Raw genomic sequence first — 14,009 nt, 5'->3', positions numbered from 1 at the left:
AGTAGTTTTACGAGGAGACGACATAACGGCTGGTGTCCACCCATTAGCTCAGGGAAAACTGAGAATTGGGGCTCATGCACACGGCCGTTCTGTGTATTTGGAACCTGAATGCACGGGCAACAATGCGGATTCCGCAGACGGATCCAGACCCCTTTCAACGTGAATGGGTCCGTCATCCGTCTGCACCGCAAAAAAATAGAACATTGCGGACCCATTCAGGTGAATGGGTTCACTTCTGTGACGTGGGGTGTATACGGCCGCAATATGGGAACAGCCGTGGGCATGAGCCCTTAAGGTACAGGAGTGTCCACCCATTAGCTCAGAGAAAACTGAGAATTAGAGAGAGGGGAAAAACTGCAAAATATGTACAAGTCATATAATGGCCAGATATAGTGTTGTTCTTCATACGGAAGTCTCCTGAAGCAGCAGGTAGATGTTAAGAAGTTCTATCGGCAGACCTTGCGCTGTGCAGACACTGGACAAACAGGATTACTGATAGATCTGATCTCTGGAACAACCAGCGTTGTGAATGCAGGTCAGTTCTATCGTTCGTGATCGGCGCTGTTTCGTATACTGGATTGGCAGTGGTGATGACTGCTCCTCCTTTGGACTCGTAGGTAGGCAGCCGACCTAAACAACGGCATGATTTAAATTTTATATGAAAGGGATAATAAAGTTGGTACTTAGGCAAAAAATATCTGACCAGCGATTGCTGTATGTTAGTTGGCAGCTACATCAATCAGTGAGGGATTTGAGTTTGGCCTATGAGCTACATTTGTTACTTATCCACAGGCTACAAGTTTGATCGCTGAGGGTCTTACCACTGGGCCCCCCCACCACCCACCCAATGACAAAAGGGTGCCCCAGAGTCCTGTGTGCGATTGGAATGGGGGTGACTGCAGAGTACATGGTTTAGCTGTGTTGTGATCCCAGTTCTCATGATTGTTGGTGGTCCCAGCAGTCATACACTTATTGTGTTGTTAAAGGAGTTGTCCTCTTGCTGTATTGCTGACCTCTCCTCAGCATAGGTCATTAGTATCAGATCGGTGGGGGTCCAACTGCCGGCACTCCCGCCGTGCAGCGTTTTGGAAAGAATGCAGCCCTGTGTTCTCTGGTTACCTGCTCGCTGTCCACATTGCAGGGGCTGGCAGTGTAATTACAGCGCCAGCGTCCCATTCACTTCAAGTGGATAGGAACTGAGCCATCACATTAAAGTTACACTGCTCGCCCCTGCCATGTGGATGGCGAGCAGGTAAATGGAGGCGAGATAAGCAAACAGCTGATCAGAGAGGGTGTTAGGAGTTGGGCCTCCACTGTTCTGATATTTATGACCTATCCTGTAGATGGGTCATCAATATAGCAGAAGCGGAGAGCCTCTTTAATGGGAAAACTAGAACCGTACAGGCACTGTTCGACTCTGCATGTAGAGAAGTGTTCTCCCCCTGGAAGCAATGCTTCTATGGTGTCCAATGGAACATGCATCACATTTTTTTTTATTGTTTTCCTCTGTAACCTGCCTATTTTTGGGACCAGTCCATCTTCATGGCTGGCGCAATTCTTCCACTTTGCTTAATTGACAAATTATGTTCCTGACCTTGTGATTTTTCCTTGATAATAAAAAAAAAATCTAATTGTGTGATACCAAGCAATTCTCAGTGTATGAAGTCCTCGTAGTCTCCCCTGCATGGCCAAATATTCAGTAGCGTTGGATGATCCGTGGCATACTAGGGGTGAGAACCACGGAGTAATTCTAAGTTGCCTGGCAAGTAACTCCCAGTTTGGGATTTTCCAGTGAACTATTGGGGGATTTTTCCTTGTCTGTACTGGCTCGCAGCTGGAAAGCTTTGTTTTCTCATCCTGTTGATTCATGTTCTGGAACAGTGTTAGTTGTAAGCACTATTTACTGAAGGTTCAGGCTGAATAAGAAAAATGTAGGCGGTGCAGGGCTTATAGGAAATGGGTTTGGAGCTTGAGAGTTTCACTGTTTTTACTGCAAATGGGATATTCAAGAGCGTAATGTAGGCCAAAATGACCAGGCACCGTATACTATCCTCTAGTTAAACCAGTTTTAATTTCTTCTGCCTACAACTCAAGAGTGCCACCTTTTTAGTAGGGCCCCAGAATAAAGGAACTGCAAAATATCCTCTAACTGAGTGTATAGCCCAACGAAAATGAAATATGCCTCCTAGTTCTGTATTAGGCCCCCATACACACAACTTTATCCGTTTTGGGATCCTCAAATCGCAGATCTGCAAAAATACTATCTGGTCAGCAGCACATCTCCCTGTGTAAAACGGGGATGTGCTGCTGACGTTATTAAAAGTGTAGGGGGCGACAAACAATTGCTGTAACGATCCCTACAGTTTCCAGCCGCCTGTATGAAGGCTTCACAAGGCACCAGGCTGTCACAGCAACCGATCGGAGCCCCGCGGTTGGTCTTTGAGAGGGCAGAATTTGAGGGTTAAATGGCCGGGATCTTGCTTATCTCTTATCATGGTCACTGCAGATGAGGACCCCACTATACGCTGGGATCAACTCGTACTGCTCCATATGTAGCAGGTGCCAGCTGTGTAATACAGCCAGGACTGTACGCAGTGACCAGGATCAGAGAGAAGTCAGATTAGTCATTTCAATACCCCCCCCCCCCCCTCCAGTCCAGATGCTGATGTTAAATGAGTAGTGTGCTCCTTCTGTCCTCTGATCAGAGCCTCCATCGTGAAAACAAAGGGCTTTGATTGGTTGCTCTGACAGCCCGGAGCCTTGTGAAGGTTCCCAAGTCTGTAATTTTGGGCTGCCTGCAAAGCTGTGCCTGCGGCATAGATTCACAGACGGCCTGTAAAAATCCCATAAACTGCAATAGTATTCTTTTGCAGTCTGTGGTACAAGCAGTCAAAGAACACCTATTCAAGTCCCCTAAGGGGACTAAAATTTACAGTAAAAAAAGTTAAAATGGCAAATACAAAAAGTTCAAATCATCCACTTCCCAATTTACATCTAAAATAAACAATAAAAAATAAAACTTAATGGATATCGCTGCATCAGAAAATGGCCAAACTATTAAAATAGAAAAGTCTTTCCTGTGCGATGAATGCCTTAATGCTTAATTCACAATTTTTTGGTCACCTTGCCCCTATCAAAAATTGAAGACAAAACGATCACAAAGTGATATGTTCCCCAAAGTGCATTGTATCTCATTCATTTTAACTGTGGTGCTTACGGCCTGCTATACTTTGGAGAAGGATCTAATAGTAATAATGAATAGCATGAAAGAAAAACACATACTTCACCCCTTTTGGCTTGCAGAAGGCTTTCCTTGTAGGATAATACATACGTCTTGGCTTTATGGTGAATTATAGATGTGTGCGCTGTAACCTAACAACAATTTTTGTCTTCAGTTGCAGTACAGAACGGTTCAATGCATCAGAAAGATGCAGTAAACGATGATGACTTTGAGCCATATCTAACCAGCCAGACGAATCAGGTAGGTGGACGCATTAAAATGATCAGCGTGTAACATAAAACAAAATATTTATCATGTATTACATAAGATGCATTGCCCTTTGGTGTGATCAGGGCGTTTGTTTTAGCTGTGGCTGTGCTTATGAACATTGACCTTACGTCAACATTTTATTGGGGCCATTTTACATGGTGACGGTGTGGCCCTTGGACCAAAAAAGGCTGAAGTCTGTCATACATGATATTTCAGCCAAACAATCATTGGGCCAACTACTATATCGACTTCCCTATTGGGCTAGGCAGGGTAACATGGTGACTTGTAGTTGCACGACTACCTACGCCTAATGATTGTGACTGGGTAGCCTTGCTGCAACACAACAGTCGATAAGAGTCTGAACCTGTTGGGTTTCTGCATGAGCACATTCACTGTCATTAGTTGCAAATGTTATCTTCATTTCCCCCTAGGCCAGGGATGGCCAACCTGCGGCTCTCCAACTGTTGTAAAACTGCAACTCCCCCCATGCCCTTCTGTAGCCTGATGGCTGTAGACAGTCTGGACATGCTGGGAGTTGTAGTTTAGCTGGAGGCCCTCAGGTTGCTCATCTCCGCTCTAGGCTAAACGCGCATGTTCAGATTGGATCAGTGTGCGTATTTAATATGAAGAAGGGATAAACAGACCCCGATGGACACTTCTGTCTGCAGTAGTGATTGCATTTTTAGAGTGGTGGCTACCTCCATACACATTATATTGTTGACCCATTTTTTAAAATGTTTTAAGGCCTCGTTACACAGGCCGACACAGTAGGCAATTATTAAAGGGATTCTGTCACCAGGTTTCACCCCTGTCAGCTAAACATATGCTGATGTTCAGGGCCTCATCAGGATTCCTAATGTGGGCTTCTAAATGTGATCCGTAGCCTTTTACTAACCTGTCACTCAAAGAAATAAGGTGCCCAAGGGGATGGCAAGCGATGCAAGGTGCCTGCCGCACCCACCGCCGCCTTTCCAGACTTCTGCGCCGCCTCCTAATCCTCTGTGCCGCCTCTCGCTCTCCCTCCCTCCCCCTCCTCCTGCTGTAAGATCTCGCGCGTGCGCACAGGGCTCTGAGAGGCTGGCGCCAGAGTGCAGGTCATACAGGGGGTTGAGCGAAATCCGGCGCATGCGCACTTTGCTGTAAGAAGCCAAATGAAGAAGTCCGCGCGGGCGCATCAGGCAGAGCCCTGTGCGCACGCGCGAGATCTTACAGCAGCAGCAGCAGGAGGAGGGGGGAGGGAGGGAGAGCTAGAGGCGGCGCAGAAGTCTGGAAAGGCGGCGCTGGGCACGAACGGCAGCGGGCCCCTTGCATCACTTGACATCCCCTTGGGCACCTTATTTCTTTGAGTGACAGGTTAGTAAAAGCTGTTTTTTAGCAAAATAAGGCTACAGATGACATTTATAAGCCCACATTAGGAATCGTGATGAGGCCCTGAACATCAGCATATGTTTAGCTGACAGGGGTGAAACCTGGTGACAGAATCCCTTTAATTGCATTCTCCTCAGAGGAGGGTGAGAGCTGCATTTACATGCAGCAATCGCATCTGCTGTGTGAGGACGAGTGACCTTTTACTACGCTTGCTTGATCCCATAGAGAGTTAGACAGCACAATCTGCTGCCCAAAAACAATGATTTAGGATGCGGCCACATGATGAGGTCAGGCGTGACAGCTGTCAGTGTAGCGGTGCAGCCATAGAAATGAATGGATTTGGAGTGAGACTCACAGGTTACCACGACTGCAATCCCAGCAACCCTGCTGGATTTTTTCGCAGTGTGTCTGCACTACTACACCGCGATCCTTGGTTGTGTGACGGCTGTCATGGCCAATATCCTCATGTAGCCCCAGCCTTAGGTGACTGCACCAGTGAGGTATTCACTCAGTCAATGAGCGTTTACTCATTCATTGGACGATCGGTGGCACCTTTAGGCTAGGTCTACAGGACGACGTGTCGCGTGACAATAATGGATTTTTTACGACTGTCGCATCACAGGCACAGCATGTCGCAGTGCGACATCATAGACTTTTATTATAAAATTTGTCGCGCGTCAAATGTCGTTGTGTAGACCTAGCCTTACACAGGGCAGTTATCGTGAGCGAGTATTCCCGATAATTGCACCAATCATTGACCTGTGTAAAGGGGCCTTTCCAGCCGATCCGACATCACATAGTAGTACCCAATCCTGCAGTTTTTTTTTTTTTTTTTATGATTATTTGTTTCTAATTGCATCATGTGCTATTCAAATAATGGGCTGCACCTTCTTGTCAGTTTGCAGAGCCAAAAATTGTGCGTGTCAAGTTCCTGACAAACAAGGAGCTCGTTCACTGTTTACTTGTGTGAAAAACAATTGTACTTTCTGTCGGCTTTTGAAATGCAATGAATAATTAATGACCAAGCTGAAAGGAACCATCTGGTGGAAGAGTGGCCTACACAGAATCAGTCTATTATACATTGGCCAGCACACATAGGGCTTTATTCAGCGAAATAGGAGGCGATAGGTTATATTACTCCAGTTTATTATAGATGGCAACAAATGGTTTATACAATAAAGCTTAAAGTAATGTAAGATGTACATTGTGAGGCCGGGCTAAAATCGGATGAACATAAAGCGTAGAAATGCAGACTGGACATGTCCTAAAGCAGATACTGGGGCTCCTCTCGCATCACACAAATAGAATGTGGTTTATTGCCGTGTTACCACTTTTCATATTTAAAGTCCTTTTTTTCTTGACAGTTAAAGGGAACCTGTCACCGGGATTTTGTGTATAAAGCTGAGGACATGGGTTGCTAGATGGCCGCTAGCACATCCGGAATATCCAGTCCCCATAGCTCTGTGTGCTTTTATTGTGTAAAAAAAACGATTTGATACATATGCAAATGAACCTGAGATCAGTCCTGTCCCTGACTCATCTCACATACAGGACTCATCTCAGGTTAATTTGCATATGTATCAAATCGTTTTTTTTTTACACAATAAAAGCACACAGAGCTATGGGGACTGGGTATTGCGGATGTGCTAGCGGCCATCTAGCACCCCATGTCCTCAGCTCTATACACAAAATCCCGGTGACAGGTTCCCTTTAAGATTGGCCAAGTCATATACATGGAGCTTTTAGCCAGATTGTTAGTGCATGGCTTTTTTTTGCAGTGTGGCTGTGTGTTTTTGCTCATTTTGTCAAAATGCAGCGTGTAAAATGCACAGGCACAATATGATTATAAAGAAACGAGTAATCTGTATTAGCTTTCTTAGTGTAGAAAACGGCTATTGTCAATATAGTAAGGCTATAACCTTTTATTATGGGTTAAAAAAAATCTAGAAGTCTCTCCTGGGATATGAAGTTGAGACATCTACATTCAAGGCTGGCCACTTACCTCCAGGCTATAGCATTAACATGATAAAGGGATTATGCAGGCGGTATATTGGCAGGGTGGCGCTCTTCCTCTTCATTACACAACGCGTCTTCTCACTTGCAGCCGTGGCGTAGTGTAATTACAAATACTCGCTCCTTTTAGGTGAGTGGAGTGAGTATTTGTAATTATACTTCACTTCCGAGACAACACGCTGTGTAATAAAGAGCATGTACCGCTCGCATGGAGCGCTGCCTCCTCTTCAAACAGCTGATTGGCAGGTGTCCAACATCTGGCTCCCCTGCCAATCAGATATTGATGACCTATCCTGAGGATACGTCATCAATATAAACTGCCTGCATAACCCTTGAAGTGTTTTTTTTTATACTTAGAAAGTGAATACATATATGCTGATGCTCTTATAATCATATAATGTGATATCTATTAGCTTTCTAAGCATAGAAAACCTTTAGTTTCATCATGGTAAGATTATATTGTATACAAGATGTACATTCTAGGACACAACTCTGCCCTCAGCATGCTGATGTCAAACCATGTCAATCAATGGGAGTGGAGAGTGTGCAGACCAATGTCACAAAAACAGTGCTCCAATGATTCAACTGCACCTCCTGGTGCTCCAACTTGCTCATTTGCATATGAATACAAATGCAGATATCTCTACAGCTGTTTTACATACAAACAAAAGAAAGCTATCATTTTAATCAGCATGGCCAACCCTTCCAGGCAGTAGGGTTGATCATGCTGACACAAGTTTTGTACATGAATTATGAGTCTTAAAGGGGTTTTACCATCTCAGACATTGGTGGCATATTCTTGCAAAAGGTAGGTGCAGGTCTCCAGAACAGGCGCCTGAAAGTAAAGGAGAGCAGCCGTGCATGAGCAAGCGTGCTCTTCATTAATTTCTTTGTGAGTTCCGAAAATAGCTGAGCGAAAGCACTGGGCTATTTTCGGAAGTTTCATAAAAATGAATGGAGAGCCCACCGCTCAAGTGAGGTCGCCCCTCCGTTCACTTATATGGGACCGCTGGAAATAGTGTGGCTGCCCTCTGTTCACTTTAGGGGTTCTGTTCTATAGGTAGGACCCGCATCAATTTGACATTGGTGGCCTATCCTAGCGATAGGCCACCAATGTCTTATGTGAGACAACCGCTTTAATTGCCCCCTATATTCCTTCAGAATTGTGCACCTTTATGGATCTCGGCAGTGTATTAAGTCTGTTGAAAGTTGGATAAGGGGCTTAAAAAACGCTGATGGCAATTGGTAGTAGTCAGCTGTTAGCCGGCATAAGTTATCTGCTTAGAACAATATTAATTTTTCTTTTGTAATATGAATATGTTTCATGCAAGTTGCACCTTTTTTACCCGACTGTAAAATATTTCCACTATGGCGTTAGTTGTCTATTGAAGTTAATTGATTTTTTTCTTTGTTACAGAGTAATAGCTATCCACCAATGTCAGACCCTTACATGCCTAGTTATTATGCTCCATCCATTGGATTTCCTTACTCCCTTGGGGAGGCAGCATGGTCAACCGCGGGAGACCCACCAATGCCGTACTTGTATGGACAGATGAGCAATGGAGAACACCACTACATACCGGATGGAGTGTTTAGTCAGCCTGGCGCTTTGGGGAACACTCCTCCTTTCCTAAGCCAGCATGGGTTTAACTTTTTTCCTGGGAATGCAGACTTCTCCACATGGGGGACAAGTGGATCTCAGGGACAATCGACTCAAAGTTCTGCCTATAGCAGCAGCTACGGATACCCCCCTAGTTCCCTTGGTAGAGCCATTACTGATGGCCAAGCTGGTTTTGGCAATGATACTTTAAGTAAAGTACCAGGGATTAACAGCATCGAGCAAGGAATGACAGGACTGAAGATTGGCGGGGACATGACTGCTGCTGTAACAAAAACTGTTGGCTCAGCCTTGACTAGTGCAGGAATGACTAGTATAGCCGCAAATAGCGTGCCTCCAGTTAGCAGTTCTGCACCCAAACCAACCTCTTGGGCTGCCATTGCTCGAAAGCCAGCAAAACCTCAGCCTAAACTTAAACCGAAGGGCAATATGGGTATTGGTAGCCCTGCAGTTCCTCCACCGCCTATAAAACACAACATCAATATTGGAACTTGGGATGATAAGGGGGCTGTGGTAAAGACCCCTCTTGCTCAGCCAATTCTGCCTCCTCAGCCTGTAATTCAGCAGCCTCAGCCATTAACGCAACCTCTACCCATGGTGCAAAACCAACTGCCTCAACAGCAGCTTCAGCAGCAACAAGGACCTCAGCAGCCGCCCCTGACACACCAGGTGCAGCAGCAGCTTCAGAACCGCTGGGTGGCACCTAGGAACCGGGGCGTAGGCTTCAATCAGAACAATGTATCTGGAAATGAGAACTTTAGCCTAGGTGTTGTGCCTGTCAGCTCCTCACCAGGTGTTGAGGTTCACCCTGTACTGGAGAAATTGAAGGCCATAAACAACTATAATCCCAAAGACTTTGACTGGAGTCTGAAAAATGGGCGCGTGTTCATAATCAAAAGCTACTCCGAGGACGATATTCACCGCTCTATCAAGTACTCAATCTGGTGCAGTACTGAGCATGGCAATAAGCGTTTGGATGCTGCTTACCGATCCTTGAATGGTAAAGGGCCACTTTATTTACTCTTCAGCGTAAATGGGAGTGGACATTTTTGTGGAGTCGCAGAGATGAAGTCTGTTGTAGACTATAATGCGTATGCTGGAGTCTGGTCACAAGACAAGTGGAAGGGAAAGTTTGAAGTCAAATGGGTCTTTGTCAAAGACGTTCCCAACAACCAACTGCGACACATTCGTTTGGAAAACAACGACAATAAGCCTGTTACCAACTCAAGGGACACTCAAGAGGTACCCCTAGAAAAAGCCAAGCAAGTCCTTAAAATAATTGCGACTTTCAAGCATACAACCTCTATCTTTGATGACTTTGCACATTACGAGAAGCGTCAAGAAGAGGAGGAAGCCATGCGTAGGGTAAGGGTGTGGCAGCTGATTTCAGTATTTTACACTTGGTTTCCAAAAGATTCTTTCCATATTTCTTTTACAATACATGTCAGTGGTATGCATAGAGCGTACAGTAGATTAAAAGGGTTTGTCTCACTTCAGCAGATGGCATTTATCATGTAGAGAAAGTTAAAGGGTTTCTATCACTTCATATGACATAATTAGCTGGCAGACACTAGCGATCTGCTAGTGTCTGCTCTGGCCAACCATCCTACTATAATCACTTGTGGGGCAACGGTTTTGCTAAAAAACTAACTTTTATAAATATGCTAATGAGCCTCTAGGTGCTATGTGGGCGTCATTAGCACCTAGAGGCTCCGTCTACCTTCATACACAGCGGCCGCCCAGCACGTCCCTCCAGCCCGCCCATGTCCTCCTCCGTGTGACGCAGCGGCCGAATTCTCGCGCATGCGCCGTGCGCGGCTGTATTCGGCGCATTAGAGATGTCTGAGCTCGGAGCGGTCAGACATTCAATGCGCATGCGCGGCTGTATTCGGCGCATGCGCATTGAATGTCTGACCGCTCTGAGCTCAGACATCTCTAATGCGCCGAATACAGCCGCGCACGGCGCATGCGCGAGAATTCGGCCGCTGCGTCACACGGAGGAGGACATGGGCGGGCTGGAGGGACGTGCTGGGCGGCCGCTGTGTATGAAGGTAGACGGAGCCTCTAGGTGCTAATGACGCCCACATAGCACCTAGAGGCTCATTAGCATATTTATAAAAGTTAGTTTTTTAGCAAAACCGTTGCCCCACAAGTGATTATAGTAGGATGGTTGGCCAGAGCAGACACTAGCAGATCGCTAGTGTCTGCCAGCTAATTATGTCATATGAAGTGATAGAAACCCTTTAATACAAGGCACTTACTAATGTATTGTGATTATCCATATTGCTTCCTTTGCTGGCTTGATTCATATTTCCATCACATTATACACTGCCTGTTTCCATGGTTACGGCCACCCTGCAATCTGTATTATCATATCACTATAGGAAAACGTGCTAGCCTCTCTGGTGGCTGGGACCGCTGGAGCACACATAGGTAAGAGCATTTTCCTATAGTGTTCAAGCACGACCGCTGCTGCTAGATTGCAGAGTGTTCTGTAACCATGGAAACGAGCAGTGTATAATGTGATGGAAAAATTAATCAAACCAGCAAAGGAGGCAATATGGGCAATCACAATACATTAGTAAGTGCCTTGTATTAACTCTCTACTTGATAAATGTCATTTGTTGAAGTGAGACGACCCCTTTAACGACCTGAGTGTGTAAGGCTACTAGCGTTAATATTTTACGGTATTGAGATCAGTCATACCGGAAAAAAACCGCTTCCATTTTGTCCCTATTGTCAATGGGGACAAAACGTAACTGAACAGAACAGAATGCTTCAAAATGCATTCTATTCCGTTCTCCTACTGGAGAGTATACCGCAGCATGCTACGGTTTGATTTCCGTCCTGGGATGCGGATCCGTCCCCCATTGACTTACATTGGAGTTCATGACTTGACTATGTTAAAGATAATACAACCGGATCTGCACATAACGGATGCAGATGGTTGTATTATCAGAACGAAAGTGTTTTTGCTGAACCCTGCCGGATCCAGCAAAAACACAAGTGTGAAAGTAGCCTTAGTCCTAAATGAGATTTTTTTTTTCTTGGTGCTTTTAAAGGGATTCTGTCACCTCTTTTTACCCTATAGAGCTGCGGACATGCACGGCTAGATCGCCGCTAGAATGTCCGCAATATACCTGTCCCATATCTCTGCGTGGTTTTATTAAGTTTAAAAAATGATTTTATATATATGTAAATCAGCCTGGTAAGGAACCCAATGGGGCTGTACTAACCGTTCTGGAGCCCAGCCATGCCCTCCTGTGAAGGAGCCCAGCGCCGCCTGAAATCACGAATCTCCTTGCTTACAAAGTCAGATCGCCGTCATCTCGAGATGCGCGAGCTCGCGCATGCGCAGTTCCTTCCCTCAGGCTGATTCTAGCACAGGGAAGGAACACTATGCCGGCACTGCGCATGTGCGAGCTCGCGCACCGCGAGATTACGGCAATCTGACTTCGTAAGCAAGGAGGAGATTCGTGGATACAGGCGGTGCTGGGCTCCTTCACAGGGGGGCGTGGCTGTGCTCCAGAACGGTTAGTACAGCCCCTTCGGCTCCTTACCAGGCTGATTTACATATATATAAAATCTTTTTTTAGACTCAATAAAACCACACAGAGATATGGGACAGGTATATTGCGGACATGCTAGCGGCGATCTATCCGTGCATGTCCGCAGCTCTATAGGGTAAAAAGAGGTGACAGAATCCCTTTAAAGGCTATATACATCTTTAGTGCCAATTTCTAATATTACTTGCTGCTTATTTTAGTAGAATAAAAAAGGAATGTTTCAATAGCGCTTCTTTCCTGATTGCCCCTGAAATGGCAGCGGTATCGCAGTAGGACCGCACGCAACTACTGCATGGAACAACACGCTTAAAAAAAACATCAAACATACCACCTGATTTAGCAGATGCTTTTGCCCCGTTTAGAAAATGTACCCACAGTAATGTGTTGATTTCTATTTGCACAGGTTTGTATTTACCTTGTTAGGGCTCTTTCACACTTGCATTGTCCGGATCCGTCGTGTACTCCATTTGCCGGAAGTGCCCGCCGGATCCGTAACACTGCAAGTGAACTGAAAGCATTTGAAGACTGATTTGTCTTCAAAATGCGTTCAGTGTTACTATGGCACCCAGGACGCTATTAAAGTCCTGGTTGCCATAGTAGTAGTGGGGAGCGGGGGAGCAGTATACTTACCGTCCGTGCAGCTCCCGGGGCGCTCCAGAATGACGTCAGGGCGCCCCATGCGCATGGATGATGTCATCCATGCGCGTGGGGCGCCCTGACGTCACTCTCTGAAGCGCCCCGGGAGCCGCACGGACGGTAAGTATACAGCGTCCTGGCAGCAATGGTAACCATTCAGAAAAAGCTAAACGTTGGATCCGGTAATGCGCCGTAACGACGTTTAGCTTAAGGCCGGATCCGGATTAATGCCTTTCAATGGGCATTAATTCCGGATCCGGCCTTGCGGCAAGTGTTCAGGATTTTTGGCCGGAGCAAAAAGCGCAGCATGCTGCAGTATTTTCTCCGGCCGAAAAAACGTTCCGTTACGGAACTGAAGACATCCTGATGCATCCTGAACGGATTTCTCTCCATTCAGAATGCATTGGGATAATCCTGATCAGGATTCTTCCGGCATAGAGCCCCGACGACGGAACTCTATGCCGGAAGACAAGAACGCAAGTGTGAAAGAGCCCTTACTGAGAAGTCTTTGTCAGTGTCTCTTCCTGCCGATGGATACAAACAAATGTATATCAATAAGCAATAAAAAAGAGATACAAAGTGCAAGTCGGCTAATAAAAGGATTTTACCTCTGTAAAAGGTGTGTGGGATGTAAAAAATCACGTAGCAATATAATTCAAACGCAAATAAATAATAATGAGGGTTCCTATAAACATGACATTAAATAATTTATCACCTGTAATAGTTGGGGAGTAATATATATATAATATGTCCGTGCAATAAAATATACATTGGGGCGCACAAAAAGGCAGCTAAAGAAAAGAATAGGGGAACATGTATATAATATCCAAACGAAATCTGAGGGACACCTGCTATCAACGCCACTATAAAGAAAAGCACGAAGGAAGCTTCAGTGGATCAATGTTCTGCGGAATAGAAATGGTGGAGAAGAACAAAAGGGCTGGTGACTTTATTAAAGAGATGTCTAGAGCGGAAACCAAATGGATATTTAATATAAATTCCCCAATACCCAGCGGCTTGAATGCTGAGATAGAATTGTTTGCATTTGAATAACATAAGAATGTATGTGTAAAGTAGCCTGCCTTTTGGGATGCATCACAACAGGGTGTGGATAACAAGGAGTTAAATAGGTAATACCTTAGAGCGAGCGCACATAAAGAGGGCACCTGGGAAGAGCCATGTAATTCTCCCTGAGGAAGGACTGTGTACTGTCCGAAACGCATTGGAGGAATTTTGGCACCTGCAAGTACCCTTAGCTGCAGGAGTGACGTCACTAGCCGCTCCACGCCACCGGCCGGGGCGGGAGCTGTTAGTACAA

The 14,009-nt window shown here is 45.6% G+C and overlaps 1 protein-coding gene across 2 annotated transcripts in view; it reads left to right on the top strand.

The window, feature by feature from the left end:
• The window catches only part of YTHDF3 (YTH N6-methyladenosine RNA binding protein 3), a 37,170-nt gene that overhangs the window by 11,602 nt on the left and 11,559 nt on the right, over positions 1 to 14,009 (top strand). For both annotated transcript variants that reach the window (XM_040431397.1, XM_040431394.1), the window contains exons 3-4: positions 3,396 to 3,481; positions 8,289 to 9,854. In XM_040431397.1, the coding sequence (XP_040287331.1) occupies positions 3,416 to 3,481; positions 8,289 to 9,854 (1,632 nt within the window). In that variant the 5' untranslated portion in view covers positions 3,396 to 3,415. The remainder of the gene's footprint in view (positions 1 to 3,395; positions 3,482 to 8,288; positions 9,855 to 14,009) is intronic.

Source organism: Bufo bufo, chromosome 5 (assembly GCF_905171765.1).
Source record: "Bufo bufo chromosome 5, aBufBuf1.1, whole genome shotgun sequence".
NCBI lineage: Eukaryota > Metazoa > Chordata > Amphibia > Anura > Bufonidae > Bufo > Bufo bufo.
Note: the sequence above shows the minus strand (reverse complement) of the source record. Positions and strands in the feature narration are given on the sequence as shown.